This window comes from Tiliqua scincoides, chromosome 6, assembly GCF_035046505.1.
Source record: "Tiliqua scincoides isolate rTilSci1 chromosome 6, rTilSci1.hap2, whole genome shotgun sequence".
Lineage (NCBI taxonomy): Eukaryota > Metazoa > Chordata > Lepidosauria > Squamata > Scincidae > Tiliqua > Tiliqua scincoides.
Window position 1 is genome coordinate 12,931,420 of NC_089826.1, and position 24,154 is coordinate 12,955,573.

General features: G+C 44.7%; 1 protein-coding gene and 3 pseudogenes across 1 annotated transcript; 2 read left to right on the forward strand and 2 right to left on the reverse strand.

Annotated features, from left to right (window-relative positions):
* Positions 1–4,285: 4,285 nt before the first annotated feature.
* SPP1 (secreted phosphoprotein 1) lies at positions 4,286–15,657 on the forward strand. The gene is made up of 7 exons (XM_066632620.1): positions 4,286–4,375; positions 7,712–7,778; positions 7,886–7,915; positions 8,741–8,860; positions 10,006–10,050; positions 12,449–12,694; positions 14,737–15,657. The coding sequence occupies exons 2-7, from the start codon at positions 7,725–7,727 to the stop codon at positions 15,133–15,135; spliced, it is 894 nt and encodes a 297-aa protein (XP_066488717.1). The 5' UTR covers positions 4,286–4,375; positions 7,712–7,724; the 3' UTR covers positions 15,136–15,657.
* Positions 9,382–9,501, reverse strand: LOC136656427 (5S ribosomal RNA; annotated as a pseudogene).
* LOC136656651 (5S ribosomal RNA) lies at positions 12,088–12,205 on the forward strand (annotated as a pseudogene).
* An 804-nt stretch (positions 15,658–16,461) lies between the features above and the next one.
* On the reverse strand, positions 16,462–23,895 carry LOC136655701 (cap-specific mRNA (nucleoside-2'-O-)-methyltransferase 2-like; annotated as a pseudogene).
* Between the last annotated feature and the right edge of the window lie 259 nt (positions 23,896–24,154).

Genomic DNA, 24,154 nt, shown 5'->3' on the forward strand with positions numbered 1-24,154 from the left:
CATATAGCACAGTGGTTCTCACACATTTAGCACCAGGACGCACTTCTTTGAATGAGAATCTGTCAGGACCCACCAGAAGTGATATGACCAGAAGGGACATCATCAAGCAGGAAATTAACAATCCTAGGCTGCAATCCTACCCACACTTATCCAGGAGTAAATCCCATTGACTATCATCGCTAAAAGAATATACATAGTAGCTTGTTAAAAGTACAGGTCTGTAACATTTTCCCAAATGCATGGTAGCATCAAGTCTAATATATTAAAAATAAAACATTGAAATGAATGGGGACCCACCTGAAATTGACTTGCAACCCATCTAGTGGGTCCCAACCCACAGTTTGAGAAACACTGATAGAGAATATTGCTCTGTGCCTAAGGGTTGTACTGCTAGATCATAAGTTTTGCACCGGAAGGTACTAGGTTCAATCCCTGACTTCCCCAGATATGATTGGAAAAGATCTCTATTTGAAAGTCTGGAGAAACACTATCTCAATGTAGAACAGCAATTTCCAACGTTTCTCTTCTCATGACACACTATGGCCCTCTATGGTCTTCACATCTTATGATGTCACTCACAGCTTTTGGGAGACTCTTCCAGATTCTGTGGCTCTAGTTTTAGGGCAACTGTCTATATTAACAAATTGTCTGTCCCTCTTCCTTCACCGGAGCCAGTGGAGGGATAAACAATTCCTTACTACAAACAGTTGCCCTGAAAACAGAGCTGCAGAACCTGGAAAAAGATTTTCAGTGGTTTTCAACTGTGGTGCTCCAAACTCTTGTGGCACACCTGCAGACCTTTCACGGCACATCAATGTGCTGGGGAACACCTGTTGAAAGAGAATGTTGTAGAGAACGCAAATAAGTTTCATGGCCAAAGAAGGTTTTGATCCTGAGTCTCCTTGGTGCCTGAAGCATTACACTACCATTGTGGTTGTCTTGTGTTGGTAACATTAATAGGAATGTCCTGCTTTCTTTATCAGACAGGGCAAGAAAGTAAGTAGTTAGGCCACAGAACAGAGCAGGAGACAGTGGTGTGTTGCACATTTGTGCCTCCTAAGTGTATTTGACTTGCCTACCGACTGAAAACAATAGTGGCATACTGGTGAAGCTTGGGCCACCCAAAGAGGCTCACAGGCTATTTTCTTTATTTAAATGATTGTATCCACCATTCAATATTTCTACTCCCAGGGCAACTAACAATTCATACTGAGCAATATATCAGAACAATAAATAGTGCATAAAAATGCAGAAACAGTCAGATCGTGGCAGTGACCAGATTAAAACAGAAATCAGATTAAATTTTAAAGGGCTTGGGAAAATCCTTGAGGCTTCCGCTCTTATCTGGTTGGCACTGGGAAAGTTGCCTTAGGTAGAATGTGCCCAAAACAAGGCACCATGTCCCAAAGGCCCTCTCTCCATTGCCACATAGATCTCCTTAAAAGGTTGGGTACCCAAAGGACCTCCACCGATGACCTCTGTATATGGGGAACATCATGTGGGAGAAGTGTTTTTGCAGAATTTTTTGCAAGAGAAAATTCCACTTTTTGTGCTTTCACAGGTCTCCAGTCTGTTCTTTGGAGACTGTTCTTCAGCTTAGAGCAGCGATTTTCAACCTTGTTCATCTCATGGCACACTGACAAGGCACTAAAATTGTCAAGGCACACCATCAGGTTTTTGATCATTGCCAAGGCACACCATGCTGCCAGTGGGGGACTCACATCCCTATTGGCCCTACTAATAAATGACCTTCCCTCAAATTCCTGTGGCACACCTGTGAACCACTCATAGCATACAAGTGTGCCATGGCACAGTGGTTGAAAATGGCTGGCTCAGAGAGACCTAGAGAGCAAGCAGGTAATGGCAGCTGCTTCTATTCCTCCACCTTCTCCTCATCACCAAAGCTTGTTTCTTCCTCTGAGCCAAGAAGACAGACCAGATGAGCAAATAGGTGACAATGATGATGAGCAGCAATGATGGGTCTCAATGATGTGCCCTCTGCTGGTCACGAGCCTTGCCAGGCTTCTGAGCATGCCAACCTTTGATGCTGGCCCTGGTTTCCAATGGTCAGCCCCAGAAATTGAGTCCTAATCAGGATACCAGATAGACGCTAGGATAAACACCTGCTGCGGATGCATCTGTGCAGCTGGAAGAGAAGGCAATGGAATCCCCAAACCCCTATCCAATAGTAGGACAGTTTATCCATTCATTCAGATGGGGAAACTGGCTTACTTCCCATGATGAAAATAAGGTTGCCAATGCACAGGTCTTTCTCCAAGGCTTGAAAATTCATTTGGAATTCATGAGGGGTATGCATGGTACATATTTTGACCATCTGTATTGCAGAGAACAGATGATGAGATTAGTGTCTTAAACACAATCTACTCAAAATCAGCGGTTCTCTACCTAGTACAACCACAGACGATGGATAGTGGCCACAGGGGCTCCATCAAGCTTTGCAGCCCCTTTTTCTTTCCCATTAAAGCCAATGCTCCATTGGATTGCATGGGGAAAGTTCTGTGCTCATGAAAACCTGCAGGTGGGGTCCACACTCGGTCCTCACCACAGCCACAGGGTTCCCTTGGTTCCAGGATGGGGGCAAGAACTTTTTTTGTCAGAGCATTTGCTAATGTTTGACATTTTTACTCATTATATATCATTTCTGGGTTTAAGCACAGCATTTTTTTTTTTTTTTTGTAATTTTTGCTTTTATTCTGAATCATATCATACTGTTTACGAAAAAGATCCAGGTAAAACCTATTCATTCATTCAAATGTCTGTTGGCAAACTTCAGTCTCAAAAGACTCTGGTATCGCGCTCTGAAAGGTGGTTCTGGCACAGTGTCTAGTGTGGCTGAAAAGGCCAATCTGGGAGTGACAATCCCTTCCACACCGGGAGCAAGTGCAGTCTGTCCCTGGTCTGTCTCCCTGGCTATGGGCCTTCCTTCTTTGCCTCTTTGCCTCAGACTGTTGGCCAAGTGTCTCTTCAAACTGGGAAAGGCCATGCTGCACAGCCTGCCTCCAAGCGGGCCGCTCAGAGGCCAGGGTTTCCCACCTGTTGAGGTCCACACCTAAGGCCTTCAGATCCCTCTTGCAGATGTCCTTCAATGTTCAATGTTGTTCAAATGTCATTCATTCATAAAACAGGGGGGTGTTTTGGCCCACGAAAATGTGTAAAATATATGATGTGGCTCTCATACTGAAAAGTTTGGAGACCCCTGGCTTGGACAATTGCTGTAGACTTAATGTTTCTAATGCCTACCCATAAGTGTGCAATCCTCCATGTGGGTAGGAGTTAAGCAGTTACCAGGAGTTGCATGAGACCCACCCTGAGAAGAAAGCACCAATGCATCCCAGGTAGGTAGGACAGGGTGTATACTACAGACAAAGAACAGAAGGAAGAATTCGGACAGGTGAATGAATGCACATGAGAATATGAGCAAAAAGAACTCTGTTCTTCAGAAGTTGGTTTTACTATTTGTGAGGAGGCAGGGCCCAATCCTATCCAATTTTCCAGTGCTGATGCAGCCATGTGGTTGTGGGGTAGTCACAGAAGCCGCCTCAAGGTATAGAAATATTTGTTCCCTTACATCAAGACTGCATTGCGGCTGCACTGGTACTGGAAAGTTGAATAGGATTAGGTCTGCAATCATCTACAACTGGAAAGAGCTGCTATTTGCCCTAGGAAAGGGGACAAGTAACTTATTGCAAAAGTGGGCTTCTATTCCTTTCCCCCCTTCCAGCTTCTCAAAATACAAGCTCTGTAAGAAGCTATTTTCATACCAATTAATTACAAGACCTCACCTCTTCGTTTATGCTTCAGAGACCTTATTCTATGTCGGTGTGCAACCCCAAACACCGACAAATGATGGAATTTGACCCTTTTCCTCCTGAGCTACAGATGACTCATTTCTTTAAAAATGCAAACTCGTTCAGCATCTATGAACACGGGTCTAAGAGCCATCGTCTTTCTTCCTCTCACAAATGTCAAAGAGTTGTTTGCCCTTAAGAGCCTCTGGCTCAATCGTGAATGCTGGGCGTTGATCTGAAATGCTGGTTAATGAGATTGTACATAAGTATGGCTTTAACCAGAGAGTTACTTTCTTGTTTGTTCTGAAAGCCACAAAACCCCAAAAGGAAATGTAGGGGAATAGTAGGAGGACAGTGACAAGAAACCTCATGACCTCATCCTTTCCGCCTCTTGAGGATTGGCTGGCTGGTGTCTGGAATAGAGTTTAAATTCCGGAGGTCTGCAGATGGCAAGCAGCAGAAGAGGAGGGACAAGTAAGAATCTCCTGAGCAAGTGATCCAGGCACTGCTTTGTGCTCCATCATACAAGCAAGCGGCTGAGACTACAGAGCCAGATACAACTCCAGGTACTTGCCCTTCCTTCTTACCCATTTCCTTTGGCTGGCTTATATTTTCAATGAGATGCAAGTTCTGTTGCAGCATTTGAAATTTGTTTTAGGTACTGTAACTCCTGAAGCTTCAGAGCATCACACTAGAGAGACAGGATTCGGTGCCCAGAACTAAGTTTAATCTCCTATGCCTCTGTGTTTGCTCCAAGGAGAATATTTAGAGATGCTGGAAGGAAGTGGTTTGCAAGAGAAAGTTCTGCCAAATGGATGCTGCACTTAAAACACAAATTTTGTCTTCCTGTGTTTTACCCTGACAGGTTCCAGTGCCATGAGATTTTTTTTTTTTTTTTTTTTTGGCTTGAGATGCAGTTTGCAGTCAACCATCCCTGATGCTGCATTCCTAAAATCTGAGATTGAGGGCCTGCAATCCTGTACACACTTACCTAGGAGTAAGCCCCACTGAATTTAATGGGGCTTACACATAGGCTTGTGCTGTTAGCCAAGAAAATCAGTGTGGTGTAGTAGATTTGGATTAGGGCTGAAGAGAGCTGCACTCAAATTCCCACTCAGTGCACTGGGTAGCCTGCTTCTCCATCTGACCTACCTCACAGGGTTCTTGTGCAAATAAAACGGGAGAGGAAGACAGCCTGAGCCAGTCTGAGCTCCAGGCAGGAAAGGTATGATAAAAATACAGAATCTTGACAGAAAGTTATTTCCTGTGCTCTGGAAACTGGGGTTGTTAACTCTCTGACTGCCAGCACTCCTATGCCTCTAACAGCTATTTGACAGACAGTACAAGTCAGTTTCCTGAATATTCTTCTTGCTTTGTTGCTGATAAGAGCCCCATCAAGAATAATTAGCAACTGTGCTAGCAGAGCTGCAATCACTGAGATGTGGGAGAAAAGCACTCTGCATATGCTCAAGGGCACTTATATTACTTTGCATGTCCTAAGACAGAGTGCTGGTAGCACCTGCCAGCCCCAAATAGGAGGTTCTGCAACCTTAACTATGGCCATGATGTCTCATGCAATGTCTGTTTAATGCTCAGTGTGTTCCTTGCTTGAAAGATCTTGCATGGCTCTTGCAAATGGATAGGGTTTTCTTTTTTACCCTTTGCTCTTCACATATTTTGAGGCAATGCTGCCACATCAATTTTCTCTCTTAGTCTAAGTATTCATTAACCTCTGTAAGAAGAAGGGCATACATTGGGAGAAGTGCCAGTTTTACCCGCCTCTCATCAGCCTGACTGCTAATGCCTAATGTTTCATCATGATGCATCAGTTTCAGATTTCCCCTGAGCCCTGATGCATCAGGGTTTTTTTTTTCCCCTGCAGTTGCAGTGTGAGTAATGTCATCCTTCCTGAGTTGGGAAAATGAGCTTGTTACCTTTAAATGCCTTTGCGGAAAGGATGGCTCAGTCATAAAACTTGCTTCTGCTCCTTGCTCATATTAAGGGGCTGGCAACAATACTATGGGTTGCTCATTTGGAAAACCTCATAGACATTGCCTTCCCCCCTGAAATTTCCACAAAGATTTTGCAACATTTCTGCTTGTTTTTATAATTCAGAGTTTTCCTCGATTTTTATCCTCCAAGAATGTTGGGGTATGGGTTGTAGAATTTGATGGAAATTCTGCATTCCTGTCCATAGAACCAAGTTCAGTATTCTGGGATTAGAGACAGTCCTTAAAAAACATACACCAATCAGGAATCTTTGAATGGGGCACAGGAACTTCTCATTACTTCACTGACTATAATCCTTAAAAGTTGTATAGTCAGGTAAAGTACTGTGGAGTGAGTTGTGAATGGTAGTATACAGATCCACAGAACACTAGATGATTATCTTCTAAGCATTCAAATTTCATCTCACTCTATTCACCCACAGATCCACCCTCACAGATCCATATATAACACCCAAACCACAGCAGTTACAACCAGAGAGCTTGTGCACCATTGAATGGTGCTTGTAAAACAGCTCCTGGTGACTCGAGCAAGTGAGCCAGGCTGCATGTTGGAGGCAGAAAGTGTGTTAGAAAACAAATCTCTGCTTTCTCAACTTCACCTTGTAAGCGTACCTTGTATGCAATTGCTGCAATTATCTGTGAACATGTTGGCGTCTTTGTAGAAACTTGGAGAACGCACCTGCAATTTTAAAATGAGCAACGCAATATCATTAAACAGTGCTTTTATGCTGCTGATTCATCGTTTAAATATTGTTGTGCATTTGATTGTAAAATGCCTTGGAAAATTATATTTGAAAGGTGGGATACATATTGGTTCAATGGGTTACTGAAATGAACACAAATGTATTTATTGTGCCCCTACAAAATATATCAGTCCTGTCCACAGTGAAAGCTCACTTTCGTCCACCTAGTCCAGCACTATCTATGCTGACTTTCCAAGGCTTTAGGTGGGCTCTTTCCCAGCTGTGCCTGGAAATGCTTATGGGGATTGACTAGTGGGGATTGAACTTGGCAGTGTCTACTTGCAAAGCCTATGCCTACCACTGAGTTACTCTATACCTCCTTCCCTCCAATAGCACCATCAAGGGCATTTCATCTGCAAAGATCACATGTTCAGCTCATTCACCTCTCAAGCCAAGTAAAGTGCTGAATCTGAGGCATCAGTCTAGTTGCCTTTTGTCTGATGCTGAATAGCTGAAATCCTCCTCCCATTGCTCAGATTAGCTTTTCCCAGTGGTAGCAAAAGCACTGGGAACAGAATTTTCAATTCCACTCTAGGACGCTAGTGGAGGACTACCTGAAGGGGGGAGAATTACATCAGAGTGCAAATGCCAGAATAATCCTTTCGAAAACATCTCTAAACAGTAATTTGGACTGCAATCCTAGGCATACTTTCCTGGGAGTAAGCCCCATGTAATTCAGTGGGATTTACTTCTGAGTAGGCATGCCTAGGTTTGCACTGCTAGCCTCCTTGTTTATGAATCTTTCAAATGATTAAAAATAATAATAATCAAGTGTTCCTCCCCAACGAAGAACAACCTCGCTCACCCATGGAGACCCCAGTTCAAAAAAATAAGATCTGAATCCAACAGCATGGGAAATAATCCTTTCTGGACTTGCAGTTAAAGGATCACTGCCTGAATTGGCTTACGGCAAACAAGATCTCCTGTTAGAGAGAAGGGTTTCAGCTTCCTATCTGCAGAATGTGTGTGTGTGTTTTTAAGAGCATTCAAAATGCGGTCCCACACCAGAAGTTTAAAACGGTATTATACAAGAAGTCCTATGCCATGTGCTGTTTTGCGGTGTTGGCCCTAAAACACAGGGAAAGGCGAAACATTGATTTCATTGCTGAACAACAGTGCTGCCCACTGACCATTACAAAATATTTCACAGGGAATCAATCACAATGAAGATTGCTGTGCTGTGCCTGTTTCTTTTCACCGTCGCCTTCGCCTTTCCGGTAAGTACAAGACGCATGCAACTCCTAAGCCAAGAAAGACGCATGTTTCTGTAACGCAATGGTAACAAATCAATACTGAATTGTTTTTCCTTCTCTTCCTTTCAAAGGCTGGAAAATCCAAGCGCCACGATGAGCATGTAAGTGTGCCTTGCAATCGGTTCCTGTTTATCAAATTAAAATTCAGGTTGAATGTAGTGAGTCTAAGTATCAACCCCCGAAGTCTAGGACTGAACCAAATGGGGGCTCTTCTGGGGAAAAGTCTTCTTTGAAAGTGGTAACTGCCCATTTAAAGGATGCAATGCACAGTGCTCACGTGAAGATCTTCTCCATCTCTTTGCAACCAAGAAAGGGATGATATTATGGCTCACAGAGCTGTGGCTTGACCCCTTTACAGTGGCAGCAGCTGCTTCCGCCTCCAATACAAAAACCTATAGGGCCAGTCTTTTAAGTCACCTCTAGTTCAACCCGTAGGAAAGATTGAAACGGACTCATCCTGCCTTCCATTCAGTGGCGACACCCAGTGTTGGAGGCCAGCACATCACCCCTATGACGGACGCTGCCTGTGCAGTGGGCAGGGCAATGTCCCAGGTGGTGCGCATGGTGATGCAACATTGCCCTGCCCCTGCTAGTTTTTTGGCTATAACTTTAATAGACTAGAGATATTTCAACGCAGTTTCTATTCATTGCATTCTGCACGAACTTATGCATCAATTGATATACAACATGATAGAATTATTCAAAAATACTAAGATTTTGAAAATTTTGGCCAGTAGTGACATTAACTCCCCCCACCATGCGCATCACATGGTGTGGCCCACACCCTCTCCCCCCCCTCCGCACTTGCCTAAGTGATGCCACTACTTCCACTATTTTGTTGGGGTTTATCCCCTGGTGTCTAGCCAAGCACTGTGTCACCGGACATCACGTGATGAATGCTGACCTTGCTTCTTGTCTTCTTGAAGGATTCCAAGGCTCACCATCATGCTCACAAACACCACCATCATCACTCGCACAGCCAGGAGCACAGTCACGAGGATGTGAACAGCCATGAGTCACAAGAACAGCAAGTGTCCTCTCAGTTGGTATGCAGCACCCTCTTTATGAAGTGATGTGGATAGCAAAATAGCATAGAGAAATGTCAAGGTGGAGAGAGCATGGACTCCACTGTCACTAGTCTTGAAGGGTTGCATTATATATAAATATGTAATGCAACCCTTCAATAAATCTGCCTAAATTCTTGATCTAAGCTGATCTCCACAGCAGAAAGGTCTACAAGCTTTTTGATAAAGTCCCTGCTTTCTGTTTCAACTAATCCTAATCCTAACTAATCCCCCATCCTAAACCATCTCAAATTATTTACTTATTACAAGCATGTAATCTATCCCTAGCCACTTTTAGCAGACATTTAGCATAAATTACAGCCCAATCCTATCCACACTTTCCTAGAAGTAAGCCCCATTGTCTGTAATGGGGCTTACATCTGAGTAGACATGCACAGGATTGGGCTGTCTATTCCCCCATCTTGCATTGCTCCCAAACCTCTCTTTCCCATTCAGTCCCTACTGATGGTTGGCAACCTTCAGTCTCGAAAGACTATGGTATAAGCCTACAGCACCCGGTATTCCCAGGCGGTCTCCCATCGAAGTACTAACCAGGCCTGACCCTGCTTAGCTTCCAAGATCAGACGAGATTGGGCATGTGCAGGGTAACAGTTGCTACTGCAACTCTACTAATCACTTGACCAAACAGAGAATATAAGAGCCCTGCTGGATCAGGCCCAAATGCATCTAGTGTATCATCCTGGTTTCTGCAACTAGATACCTGTGGGAACCTCGCCAGCAGGGTGTGATAGTTGTCCTGTGCTGCTGTCCACAACATCTGGTACTTAATGACGTGCTTGTGGAGATGGGGAGTCCATTTAACCACCTCAAGACTTCTCCTCAATTGATCTGTCTGATCTCCTTTTAAAATCATCTAAACCAATCTTGATATATTAGTCATCAGTACAAGTAGCAATCAGTTCCATAAGTTAATTGTGTGTTGTATAAATAAATGCTTTATTTTGCCTTCCCTGACTCTGCCAACCATAATTCTTTGATTTGACTTGTTCTGATTTTTAGAGATTTTCAAGATGGCTTTTCCCAAAATAAAATTCCAAGAATTGTGAAAATTTCATTGGTATCATAGAAGACCCCTTTTAAAACAATATTTAATACTTCATTTTCAGAGCTCTGTGTCTTCAGAAGAAAGTGATGAGATCACTGAGCAACAAGTAAGTTTTCATCTACAGTATCATAAGACTAAACATTAGTGCTACATTAGTGCTGCTGTCAGATGTACCATGTGGTATTTGTTTCATTCGCACACCATTTGCCTCCATGTAAATGTATCTCATCTTTTCCATCCATTTGCTGTCAGCAATCTCCTGCAGTATAAGAACCCCAAAGACCTAAACACACTCAGGCAGAACTACACATTCGGAATCAAACAGCAGATCCCTAAAACTATGTTGGTCTTAAGAGAGCACAAGCTAGGAAGTTGTGTGCAGGTTGGAATTGGCAGGCAAGAGTCATGTTTAACCCTCTCCTTGCCCATGGACTCTTTCTTACAATTCCACCCCCACTTGCCACCCTGGGACCTTCTGCTATTTTTCTTCAGCTGAGCCCTGAAGTCAGCACAGCTGAGAGGTAAAAAAAAATGACCTGGGGGCATTTGGAGGGATAATCTGCAGTCACAGGAAGAGTGAAGCATCACCATACCTGTCCACCAGGGATGACGTCAGGGTTGGCCAGGTCAGGCACTGACCAACAACTAAAGCCCATCAGATGGTTCATTTGGCTGGGTCAACCCCTGAATCTTCAGTCCCAGTGGTAATCAGTACGCCATGAGGTGGTGTACAGGATTTTTTCCCAGGATCCTGTTTTGACAGATTCCTAGTCCAAGCTTCACTTAGAGAACATATGCCCACTTTAAGCTAATCAGCTCCCCTTTGTCCCCCAACAATGGCCCCAGTTCTCCACTGCAGCAGTGCTGTGCCCCACCACCAGGGTAGCTCACCTGTTCAATCTCAGAGGCCCTCCTTTCTCTCCCCTCTCCAGCCAGCAGCTTCTCGAGCCACTACAGCAACATCTTGGTCTTCAGCAGGTTTTGGGAATGACAGCCACACACCAATCCTAATGTCTCCAGCAGTCCTCAGAAGTCCATTCATGCATCTGTCCGTTAGTCAGCTGGTCCATTGGTCCCTCAACAAGTCCAGTAGTCCATCAGCTAGTCCATTCATCCATTTGATTAGCTTGCTTTCCTCCTTCTACTACCCACACCCTATTCCTTCCTGCAGGTTCTGCCTTTAACCCTGAGGGCCTTTTTGCCTCCAAATTGTCAGGGTTCACGTTGGTTCCTCTAAAGCAGGGGTCTCCAAACCCCAGCCCAGGGGCCAGATGTGGCCCACAGCAAGCCTCTTTCCAGCCCATGGCCAACCTCTTGTCACCTGAAAGCCTCTGGCTCACTTAACTGAACATGACCAGAACTGTGCTCTGATTGTGTCTGGAGGGTGTTCTGAGGGCCAGAGAGGTTGAATGAATGAGCCCATTCATTCATTCATTCATTCATTCATTCATTCATTTATTCACTCATCTAAGTCCCATCCCCAATTTATTTATTTAAATTTTATATTTAAATTTTTTTTCAAGCCCTCCACACCATACCAGATATTTCATGCAGCCCTCTGGCCAAAATGTTTGGAGACCCCCTGCTCTAAAGGAAGGGGAGTAATAATCTCAAGGTTCTCATTAAAGTCCAAACAAAAGGAAACATGAAACACAGGATTTATTAGGATCCAATTAACAATTAAAAACTTTAATACAAATTCAATATGCAGATAACGAAAGCACTACAAAATAAAGGAGGCTCCTGAACCTGCAGGATTCCCCCTCAGGCAAAACCCTCTTATGAACTTACCAAGAAAAGCTGCAAAGAAAAAATTAAAAACCTAACACAGATCCCCAGCAATCTGGTATGGGCACTGCTGCCCACCCATAATCCTCTACAGATGTCCTTGCAGTTCCCCATTACTTCATAGAATAGAATGTCCCATTGCAGACTGTGGTGGGGGATCACATGTCTGAAAGCTCATTAATAAAAAAAACAAAAAACTTACACATTCTTCTGCCATTTTGCAAACTTCTTCAGGCTTAGAGTAATGACAGGCTTCCCCCCTCCCTGCTGGAAGCAGGAAAGGCTCTGACAAGGAAAAGGAATCCTATACTTCAGACACAGGTGCATGTGGCCAAGTTGTTGTCATTGTCCAATTGTATGTGTGATGTTACCCTGCACATGCCCAATCTCATCTGATCTTGGAAGCTAAGCAGAGTCAGGCCTGGTTAGTACTTGGATGGGAGACCGCCTGGGAATACTGGGTGCTATAGGCTTATACCATAGTCTTTTGAGGCTGAAGGTTACTAACCAAAAGGCACTTCTATGTGTGTGTGTTTTATTTCCTATGTTATAGGTGTGAATTTTTTTTTGGTCTCTGACAATGAACATTGAAATCTGCACCTCCTGTTAATTTCTGTGCTTGTGTGGTGTGTGGATAGGAATATATAGAGCCCTGAGAAGATGCTTCAACGTTCACATTTGGGACACAATATAATTAAGTGCTGCTTCTTTTCCAGACCCTTCTGGTACCTGCTAGCAAGAGCAAGGAAGATGACCACGATGACAGTGCCCATGATGACGTTGATGATGATGACGACTCCAATGAATCAGATGATTCACATGAAAACGAGGTCACTGACTTGCCCACTGACGCTCCTTTCACCTTGTCTGCCACTCCTGATTTCTTTACAGGCAGAGGAGACAGTGCACCTTACGGACTAAAGGCCAGAGTGGACCTGGCACACTTCGAAAAGGCACAGCAGGTAAATGCCGCTCCTGCTCAGCTTCTCATACGTATTGTCCTACTTAACTGCCATACAACAGCCACTCCTCTTTAAATTAAAACACCTGGTCTGCTAACTCTTTAAAAACTATTTGCAACTCATATACTCTGGATATGGTTTACTTATATGCTTGGGGAACTGGTACTCTGGGAGCATTACGGTTCAAGTTTCCTCATCAGCAAAGCACATATGAAACTGCCTTCCAGTGTGTGAGAGCATTGGTCTATAGCAGGGGTGCCCAAACCCCGGTCCTGGGGCCACTTGCAGCCCTCGAGGCCTCTCAATACGGCCCTCAGGGAGACCACAGTCTTCAATGAGACTCTGGCCCCCTGGAGATTTGTTGGAGCCCACACTGGCCCGACACAACTGCTCTCAGCATGAGTGTGACTGTTTGACCACTCACGTGAGCTGTGGGATGAGGGCTCCTTCCACTGCTTCTTGTTTCATGTCTGTGATGCAGTAGCAGCAGCAAAGGAAAGGCCAGCCTTGCTTTGTGCAAGGCCTTTTATAGGCCCTGAGCTATTGCAAGACCTTCATTCATTCATATAAATTCATCTTTAATATATTCATTTATATAAACAGGTAAATTTATTCAAATTTTAAATGTAAATTGATTGTTTTTTTCACCTTTCCCCGACACAGTGTCAGAGAGATGATGTGGCCCTCCTGCCAAAAACTTTGCACACCCCTGGTCTATAGTTTAATATTATTGACTATTGCTGCCAGTCAGTGGCATACCTAGTTGGGGTGCAAACCATTAAGTACACTTCCGTTTTGCTCCCACTGCCAGGAATGATTCCAAAGGGGGGGGTCCCCTTGCACGCTGGATTGAGGCTCCCAGCAAAACTTAATGCTTTGCACCCCCTCAAACTATGTCACTGTTTGGCAGCGATAGTTAAGGGGTACAGGCAGGGATCTTTCCTAGCCCTTCACAGAGATGTTGAGACTAAGGCTGGGACCTACTGTGTTCAGTTACAAATCGTGTTCAGTTACAAAACAGGGGGTCTGTGGTCCCTCCCTGTGGTCCAATCCTGGGCAAGACTTTCCATTAAACTTCCTCTCACCCAACCTTAACAATCCCTAGTTACACTACCATAAGATGAAGCATTTAAAGTCCATCCATCTCAAGTGCTTCTGAAAGCCAGATATTTACAATGACGTGTTTAGACCGCATAATCGTTTGTGGTGGTTGTGCAGGTATGAGTTGAAAGAGGCACAGAGATATTGCAACAACGGCTTAGAGGAAAAATAAAACTCTTGGAGGAAATTCTCTGCCTTCATAAATAACAAAAGGACAGATATTTTTAAAAGTAAAATTTTAAAAATATTTTAAAATTTACAGGAAAGAAAAAAATTGTGCTGGATTTTCTTGCTTAAAAACAAGTGGCAACTTCTTTTTTACAACCTTTTCTAGAAAAGAGGGGAAAAATTCCCTAGGTTCCCCAAGATACAAATAGATCACAAATATAATACAGGGTCACTTACTAGCCACTAGTTTTAACCTAATTGTTCCTAAGAGGTGCATAAAATGAGAGGGCAAAAATATCTATGGACTTTCCTGTTCCATATCAGTTTCGTAGTCATGTCTCCTGGCCCCACCTCTGAATCTGGTCGTTTGGTGAAGGTGCTGACAATTCCACCCCCTCCTCTTACAAAGTCACAGCTGAATCAGCAAATGCAGCAGAATGAGTTGGAAATTGGGTAGTGAAATACCGAGGTGGTAGAATGAATTGTACCATTTCAGACTGTCGGTGGCAGATAACACTCTTGAATGTTGTCCTAAGTAAGGAATTCCTTGCAAACAGAAAGCTAGCACATAAAGTAGATAAAAATGCTGAGATATCTAAGATACTGAGATCTCTGAGATGACAACAGACATCTCAATCTGCTGCATGCATAGAGCAGACCTTAAGCTCCCTAAGGAAAAGGGATGGCTATCAATGCAGCTTCAAGTCAGTAGCACTGGTATTTCTTCTGTCTTGGAATGGCCATTGACTGTTGTCTTTTTATGGACCTTACAGTTTGATTCTCATGATGTGTCGGATGAAGTCGACAGCACACCCGATGTGGACAGCCGCGAATCCAAGGCACAGTCTCTTGAAAGTCATGACGTGAGCGTGGAGAGAGACGACAAAAGCAGCCCACAAGATAGCAATGAGGTCCACAGTGCGTCCCACGCGGTAAGCCAGGAGAACGACAGCCAACAAAAGGAAAGCGCTGAAGATAGCCATGATGATGATCAGAGCAAAGCCACTGTTTCCCTCGAGAGTCAAGAGAGCAGTGAGCAGCAAAAGGCCCACAGTGAGGAACTCCAGCAGGTAGAGGATGTCCAGAGTAAGGCTGCCGATGTCAGCAACCAAAGTTTTGAAAGCACTGAGGATCATCACAGCATCGAGGACAACGAGATCACCCTTAAATGAAAGAGGAAAAAGAGAAACCATGGCAGGGTCCAAAGAAACACACTTATTTGAGAGCGCTCTCTGGGATTCAGCACAAATGGGTGCAGCTAGCAATGGAACCCAAATCCATCCTGGGTGGTTTTTTGTTTTTATGTTTTGTTTTGCTGAGTTAGAAGGGCAATGCAATTTTACTTGAAGGTTTGCTCCCAGTTATAAATGCAAGCTGTAGCAATTGCAGGCTGCAGTTTTGTTAGCCAGGCAAATATGCAGCTGGATCCTGTGTGTGTTTACTTGGGAGGAAGTCCGACCGAGTTCAATGGGACTTGCTCCTAAGTACGTATGCTTGGGATTTGCGCCTCATGTACAGTGTTAGCAATCCTGTCCATTAGAGAATCAGAAGCCCTTCTCGCTGCATATTTCCTGCTCTGTCTCCTGCTGGTTTTCTTTAGGGGGAATAAAAGCAGATGCTCAATGAGGGATGCTAGGAAATCTAGTTTTACACTCCGGGTGAATGTTATGTCTGCCGATACTGTACTTCTAATGTTGCAATGTATATTTTGTTGACAATTGTGAGATCAATAAAAAAGACAAAACCTTATACATCTGGGGCTTGACTAGCAACTCATTCTAATACACTTGCATGTTAGAACATAAGAAGAGCCCTGCTGGATCAGGCCAAGGGACCAATGGCAGCACTAGGGGGGTGCGGTGACACTGGTGACACACATGGTGGGGTGACACCACTTCTCGCCAAAATTTATAAAATCTTGGTATTATACAACCATCATGTTATATATAATTTGATGTGTAGTTTCATGCAGAATGCAGTGAAACAAACCATGTTGAAATATCTCTATTCTATCATACCCCCCAAAAACCAGTGGGGTGGGGCAATGGTGCATCAGCACACACACACTACCCAGGGCGTTACCCTTCCCACTGCATGGGAGGAGGTCCATCATGGGGGTGATGTGCTGGCCTCCAAAACCAGGTGATGCCAACCCTAATGACGCCACTGCTTGGCCCACCAGATTTCTCTTTTAAGTCACATTGGGCATCCTCATATGATTGGAGAGGAGATTGTCTCCCCCTACAGGTCAGGGAAGTGCTGTGCGCCATTAACAGCACACATTTCCCCCCCCCCCCAACCCCGAGTTCCCAGAATGGACACAACACTTCTGATGCTTTGCAATGTAGGCTGCTGCCTTGAGAGTGAACCTCCTCATTTTTGTCCTTCGCTCCACCTGTGAGGGACAAGCCCTCAATCTGATCTTGCAGGGATCTTGCAAGAAGTGCACCATTTTGGTTCTGGGCTGAACAGAAGGGAACATATTTCGACCCCAGCTCTCACTCAGAAGTCTCTCTACCCCTCACAGAGTGCAGGCAACTGGTTGCTAGAGTGCCTGTAGCAAATGCCACTTTGGATACCCTACAGGGAGAAAAGCAGAATACGAATTAAGTTAATGGATAAATGTTTGCACTGGGCCCCCGAGGCACACCTCTCGTGTTGCAATGGGTGACATCGCTACCAGTTGTTAGCAAGGCAAAATTACTAGTAGCAGAAGATGAATGGGTTCTAGATACATAAATACCAGTATAAGCTACTAGCCAGCTAGATAGTCCAAAGTGTCTAATTAACATTCCTTAATTCATTAATAGCAGCAACTGTTACCCTGCACATGCCCGATCTTGTCTGATCTGGGAAGCTAAGCAAGGTCAGGCCTGGTTAGTACTTGGATGGGAGACCGCCGGGAAACACCAGGTGCTGTAGGCTTATACCATAGTCTTTCGAGACTGAAGGTTGCCCAACAATTCATTAATAGATATTCCTTAATGGGCTTTTCTGAGTACAAATATGTCTCAGGAATATTTGAAATGGGAAAAGCATCCAGAGAAGGAGGAGGTGAGCCGCCCCCCACTGTACAAAAGGGTGTGTGGGGTGTGTGTGTGTGTGTGTAAAGAAACAAAATAGAACAGACCCCCATTTTCTTGTTATGCATTGTCAACATAAGGAAAACTTTGGAGGAAGCAACAAGAATCTCTTGAACTCTTAAGAGGATCTAAGAACATTAACAGTTCACTCCAAGTTTACAGCTGTCTCTACAACCACACAAACCAATGATTGTGGCCATGAATGTCTGACCATCTTGTGCAAACCTTAAGGCAGTTTCAGATGTTATCAGATACAAGGGGGCAGAGTACAGGAGGTGTGAGACACTCATCATCCCCACATCTCTGAAGTTAAATCCCATGTATCTTTCCCTGCCCCTCATTAGATGCCTACTTTGGCCTCCAAATTGAAGCATGTGTGCCTCACCACAGGAGTAGATATGCAGCTTCCAATTCAGCCATATTGCAAATAAGAGGGAAAGTGTGAACACATTGGCAGATTTCTGGTGTCTTGGTGACACTTGGGTTATTCATAGATATACAAGTTGGGCATCAGATAAAGGCTCACAGCATGTGTATTATAGATAGAGCCTCCCCAGTCCATATGGGGCCTTTGTGCACAGTAGAAAATGATACATCTTCCTCCCCGCTCAATGTGATGGCCACCAGCATCCTGCTCCTTTCTTCCTTTCAGATGTCTGAATGGTTTCCCCCTTAGATGTAATGCACTTCTGCAATGCACAGCTTGCACAATCATAAGGGGTGGCCTGGCTTCCAGTCATCAATGGATCCTCAGACAGAGTCCCTGCACCCGACAAGGCACTAGACTTCAGCTTTCTCCCAGTTTGTCGATCAGTCTGTGATTCAGCCTGAAGTTACAAAACCTTTGGTTTCTGTACACTCCCCCTGACTCAGGGCAGTTTTTTTCCCCCAGTTTGTTTTCTTTTGAGATCATGATCATCCTTTTCAAGCTTGAGTCATCCTGAAAAATTCCCCTTTGGCTATTATGATTTCGATCATTATGAAGTGCTTAAAGGAAGTATGTGGTAACTTATTTATACCAGAAAGATATTCCTTCATGTGGTTACAAACTTCTGAAGACAAAAAAAAGGTTCTTGTTCAATGTGTGCACTTGCAGAGTTAACTGTTCAAGATTACCCATTCAGTGTTAGCCATTAAAATACACATGAACTTCATAACAGGGTTATAGAAACTTGAATTTATTTCCTTTTTTATTAGTGAACAGAGAGAGAGAGAGAGAGAGAGAGAGAGAGAGAGAGAGGAAACAGTACATAAGTACATAACATAACAGTACATAACATACAAGGATTACATAAAAATTAGAAGATTTTTTATTATTTATGAGGAAATCACAGGTTTTCCATTCACTCTTTAAAGCCCCTCTGTGAAATATGGCAGCCCCATGTAGGCTGGCTACATCCCTGAATGTTGGGGCCAAGTTTGGCATGACATTAATTGCATCATTGGAACTTTTGATTTATTTTTTTTTAAACTACAGCCATGGAGAATCTGATGTGAACCACAGAACTAGTGAGGGATTTTAACTCTTTCTCCCCATACCTGATGAACATTGGTGCTCACGTGCTATGGTCCTAGTCACAAAAGCTTCTCTCTTGGAACAAATAGCACCTGGGGGCAGAGGGGAATCAGTTTTTATCAGGACCATTATATGGGGGATTCTCAATTTAAAAAAAAAAATCCCCTCTCATTGCAGCCCCACTCCTGATTAGGATTCAGCCCTTGCAGTTGCTATTTAAGCAAAGGGAAAAAAAATTACAAAAAAAAGGTAAACTGCACATTTTCACTATCTTAATTTTTTACACTTTCAATAACACAGCCGCAAACACTGACTTATAATGCAAGGGCAATCACTGCAAAGGGAGCATATGTAGAAAGTGTCTCATCTTGACCAGGGAAGAGAGAGAAGTTAACGTAGCTTGGCCCTTATACTCGACAGGGCACTGACTCCAAACTTGTCAACCTCAGTTATCATTGAGATCCTTGGATGAGAACTTACATGTGAGAATTTCTGCGAATTCTTGTGGCACCTTGAGGATTTTAAGAAAAATGTATTGTGGAATGAGCTTTTATAGGCTACCCCTTCTGCCATCAGATGCAGTTGGAAGTCAGATCACTTATTAACATCTGGGTTTATAATTTAATGTTTAACTCATGCGTAGGGGGAGCAGGGGAAAAATAGGTTTTTGCAACTGCTCCTATTTTTAAGCATGTATATATAGAGAGGGGTTTTCAAAGTTGTGTCACCATTCTCTCAGCTTTCAGGTTAATCATGAGTACTGATTGTCCATGAAAGGAAAGCAAGAGAGCATTTCACTGCAGAATCAAATGGACTGACCTGCCTCCTATTCCCCTTCCCCTGGCGTTTTCATTTAAAAATTAATTTAAGCTACAATCCTATGTACACTTGCCAAGGAGTAAACCCTATTGAATACAATGGAATTTGCTTCTGAGTTAACATGCATAGGATTGCATTGCCATTTGCCAAGTGGGAAGGAAGTTGTGTCTCTGCAGATCAACAGAAGTATGGGCACATTTTGAAATAAAGTTATTAATTTGCACCGATTAAACTATACTGTGCAAACTACTTTTGATAACAGACTGGCCTGTGAGGCGCTCTCTGTGTTTTAATTCCTTCTCTTCAGTGATAAATATGTATTTTTATCCCACTTTTCTATAAAGAGAATGGAACTTTATTTTCAAAATACACCTCCCCCCAAAAGGATTTTGTTTAAAACTAACCCTCTCTCTAAATCAGGGGTGTCCAAAGTTTTTGGCAGGAGGGCCACATCAGCTCTCTGACAATGTGTCAGGAGGCAGGGGAAAAGATGAATTAATTTACATTTAAAATTTGAATAAATTTACAGAGGTTTACATAGATGAATACATTAAAGATGAACTTGTATTAATGAATGAAAGTCTTGCGATAGCTCAAGGCCTATAAAAGACCTTACACAAAGCAAGGCTGACCTTTCCTTTGCTGCCAGTACTGCATCACAGACGTGCAACAGTAAGCAGTGGAGGTAGCCTTCACCCCACAGCTCACGTGAGAGGTTGAACAGTTGCCCTCATGCTGAGATCAGTTGCATCGGGCCAGAACGGGCTCCAGCAGATCTCCGGAGGGCCAGAGGCTCATTGAAGACTGGGGGCTCCCTGAGGGCCGCAATGAGAGACCTCAAGGGCCGCAAGTGGCCTCAGGTCCGGGTTTTGGGCACCCCGCTCTAAATCAAAGTTTCTCTGCATTCATAACGTACAAAGATCAAACGGAAATAAAAATACGTATGTTCAAAGTATCATTATGAGGCTGCAACCTTCATTTATAAAACAGTGTCTATCACCCTTTTGATGGTTAATGATATAAAATTAGGAAAAATACGTTTACAAACCAGAGAAGAAGAAAACCTTTTAATTTTGCATCATCTTGGACAAGAGCCTCTCTGCCAAGATAGCGAAGGCAAACCACATATACTTCCTGGTAAGGTTTAGGCTTGTTGCGACTTCCTACCTCCGCAGAAGTGGGGGACCGTTTTCTATGGTCCGCCCCCGGAGGCTAATGGATCCTGAAGGTTTCCTGAGGGCTCTGGGGGATTTCCCCACTGCCAAGACTGGCATCTCATCTGAGGCCCTGGTTGACCTCTGGAATGGGGAAATGACCAGGGCAGTGGATGAGATTGCTCCGGAGCGACCTCTGGCACATCGCAGCCTTGCAGTGGTTCCTTGATTCACTGAGGAGCTGTGAATGATGAAGCAGCAGGGCAGACGTCTAGAGCGACGGTGGCAGAAAACTTGGGATGAATCCGATTGGACATGGAGTAGAGCTCATTACAGAGCCTATTCCATGGCAGTGGTAGCAGTGAAGAGATCGTTCTTCTCTGCTACCATTGCGTCTGCTGACAACCGTCCGGCACAGCTGTTCCGTGTGGTGCGGGGCCTCCTCCATCAGGCCCCTCCAGTAGACCAGGAGGAAAACACAGTCAGCCGCTGTGACGTGTTTGCACAACATTTTGCAGATAAAATCAATCGTATTTGTCACAACTTGGATGCCACATTGACAATGTCTGACGATGTCCCCTTGGCAACTGCTTGTCCAGTGTTGTGGGATTCTTTTCAGCTTGGACAGCCTGAGGATGTGGACAGACTCCTTTGGAGTGTGAGGCCATCTGCCTGCCTGCTTGACCCTTGCCCAGTTTGGCTGATAAGAGCTGCCTGGGATGAACTGGCTGAGTGGACAGGGAGGGTGGTCAACTATTCCTTGATGGAGGGGACGTTGCCATGTGCTTTGAAACAGGCGGTGGTTTGCCCCCTCCCGAAGAAGCCCTCCCTGGATTCCACTGTGTTAGACAACTACCGGCCAGTCTCCAACATCCCGTTTCTGGGCAAGGTAATTGAGCGGGTGGTGGCGTCTCAACTCCAGAGGGTCTTGGATGAAACGGATTATCTGGATCCTTTTCAATCTGGTTTCAGACTGGGCTTTGAGACGGAAACTGCCTTGGTCGCCTTGGTGGATGACCTACGCTGGGGACTGGACAGGGGGAGTGCGTCCCTGTTGGTCCTGCTGGACCTCTCAGCGGCTTTCGATACCATCGACCATGGTATCCTTCTGGGCCGATTGGCCGAGCTGGGAGTTGGAGGCACTGTTTTGTGGTGGTTCCGCTCCTACTTGGAGGGTCAGTCCCAGATGGTGGTGCTGGGGGATGCCTGTTCGACACCCTGGCCCTTGAGGTGCGGGGTGCCACAGGGTTCAATTCTGTCCCCCATGCTATTTAACATCTACATGGAACCACTGGGTGAGGTCATCCGGGGGGTTGGAGTGGGGTGCCATCAGTATGCCGATGACACCCAGCTCTATCTCTCCTTTCCTCCAGACTCCAGGGTGGTGGTTGAGGGCCTGGAGCGCTGTCTGGAGGCAGTGAGGATCTGGATGGGGGTTAACAAGCTGAAAATAAATCCAGATAAGACAGAAGCTCTCCTGGTTCAGAAATCCTCAATGCAGGTGCTGGACTATCAGCTTGCGCTGAATGGGGTTGCACTCCCCCTGAAGGAACAGGTTCACAGCTTGGGGGTCCAGCTGGACTCGCAGCTGCTCCTGGATTCCCAGGTGGCGGCTGTGGCTAGGGGGGCCTTCGCTCAGCCTCGGCTGGTGCGCCAGCTGTGGCCGTACTTGGATCATACAGACCTAGCCACAGTAATCCATGCCACGGTGACATCGAGGCTAGATTATTGTAATGCGCGGTATGTGGGGCTGCCCTTGAAGACGGTTCGGAAACTGCAATTAGTGCAGAATGCGGCGGCCCATGTGGTTACTGGAGGTAGCTGGTTTGACTCTGTCAGTTCGCTTCTCCAGCGGCTACATTGGCTGCCCATTCGTTTCTGGGTCCAATTCAAGGTGCTGGTTTTGACCTTTAAAGCCCTATACTGCTCTGGACCAGGGTATCTTAGAGATTGCCTACTCCCGTACAATCCGGCTCGTCCTCTTAGGTCATCAGAGAAGGACTTTTTACAAGTGCCGCCGCCTAGGGAGGTACGTGGGGCGATGGCAAGAAATAGGGCCTTCTCAGTAGTGGCACCAACGCTATGAAATTCCCTTCCCCTTGACTTAAGAATGGCTCCCCCTCTTGAGACTTTTCGGCGAGGCCTGAAGACCCTTCTGTTTAAACAAGCTTTCTGAGTTCTCGGCCTTTTTAAACATCTTTTCAACATCTTTTCATATTTTTAAATACTTGGTTACAGGCCTGATTCTTTTATGATTTACTGCTCTATGCTCTTTCTACCTGACTACTTTTTATTTGACTGCTGTTTTTTATCTGTTTTTAAACTATGTTTTTAATCTGTTTTAACCTGTTGTAAGACACCTTGAGTCCCTTCGGGGAGAAAGGCAGGGTAAAAATAAAGTTGTTGTTGTTGTTGTTGTTGTTGTTGTTGTTGTTGTTATTCAGAGTTTCCAGCCTTGCTAGTGGCTGGTTTAACAACATGGACTTCCTCAAAGGAGCAGTTCAACAGGAACAGCAGGTTAACAGAACAGTGTTCAAACAATGTGAACATCTTCAGAGTCCCCAAGGCCAAGGGTCATTAAAGCTGTGACCATTTCACAATAATGCAAAGAAGAAACAAGTGCTTCTTGTTCACCCGGGTTTCCTTGGCAATCAAAACTCCCATCAGCAGTCACCAGGTGAATGGTGGCCATGTTGCTAATCAAATGTTGCAAGCCGGTGAGATGTTTCAGTGTCATGACATCCCCGGTGATCTCAGGGCCAAAATACCACCAGGGCAAAGTGTTTGCGATAAGTCTGTCATCCATGATCAACATGAGGGTATCATTTGCTTCCTGATACGGGTTCAAGGTATTTACAACCCAATTCCAATCACAAGGGATACGGTGAGGTAATGGTTGAGGCTGGCTATGAAAGCTCCAGGAGCTTCGCAGAGGTGGATAGAGTTGAGTTCTCCATTTTGAAGAGCATCACTTGGAAGCAGAGGAAAGCTGCACAGTATCTCATGGAATTTGCACCAAGCCTGGGTACACAATTCAGCATTGGCAGTTTTCTTAACCTGAGCAATAATTTTCCCTGCTTTGTTGGTGAAGGACGTGTGCTGATGTCACTCGTCCAATTTCTTATCAATCAGCAGGTTCTTGACTTCATTCATGGAATCCTTCAGGGCAACAAGGGAACTGAACTCTTTGTGATCACTGGTAAAAGTCTGGTTGGGATCTGGCAGCTGCCATTCATTATTTGGTGGTTTGGCATACCAGAATTTCTTCTCAAACAGCTTCCTGGTTTCAGCAATGATTTCAGGGCTGAACTGGTCAAGATTTGTGGTTTGCTCACTGAATGCATTACTTGGTTTGATCATTCTTGAATGAAGGTAAACCCCCCCCCCTCCTGAGCATTGCAGTGACAGTCACTCTGGCTGAGCCCAGCTCCAACTGCTCAACTTTTCTATATAGTTTATATTCAATGCAGAAAAAAACATAACCAGTCAATTAGCAGGCCAGTCCTAACAAAATCCCTGTGTGGCAATGCAGTGGAACTGATGTGGCTTCTGCTGAATCCCACGGGGGGGGGGGATTTTTGGCCACCAAAGGTCTCCTTGCCCAAGGGTAACTTCCAGC

What these genes read in the sequence shown, in the direction of transcription:
- SPP1 (XM_066632620.1), top strand. Translation starts at nt 7,725, where the DNA reads ATGAAGATTGCTGTGCTGTGCCTGTTTCTTTTCACCGTCGCCTTCGCC. An exon ending in CCAAGCGCCACGATGAGCAT is followed by an intron (nt 7,916 to 8,740) that starts GTAAGTGTGCCT and finishes GTCTTCTTGAAG; the next exon opens with GATTCCAAGGCTCACCATCA. An exon ending in AGCAAGTGTCCTCTCAGTTG is followed by an intron (nt 8,861 to 10,005) that starts GTATGCAGCACC and finishes CTTCATTTTCAG; the next exon opens with AGCTCTGTGTCTTCAGAAGA.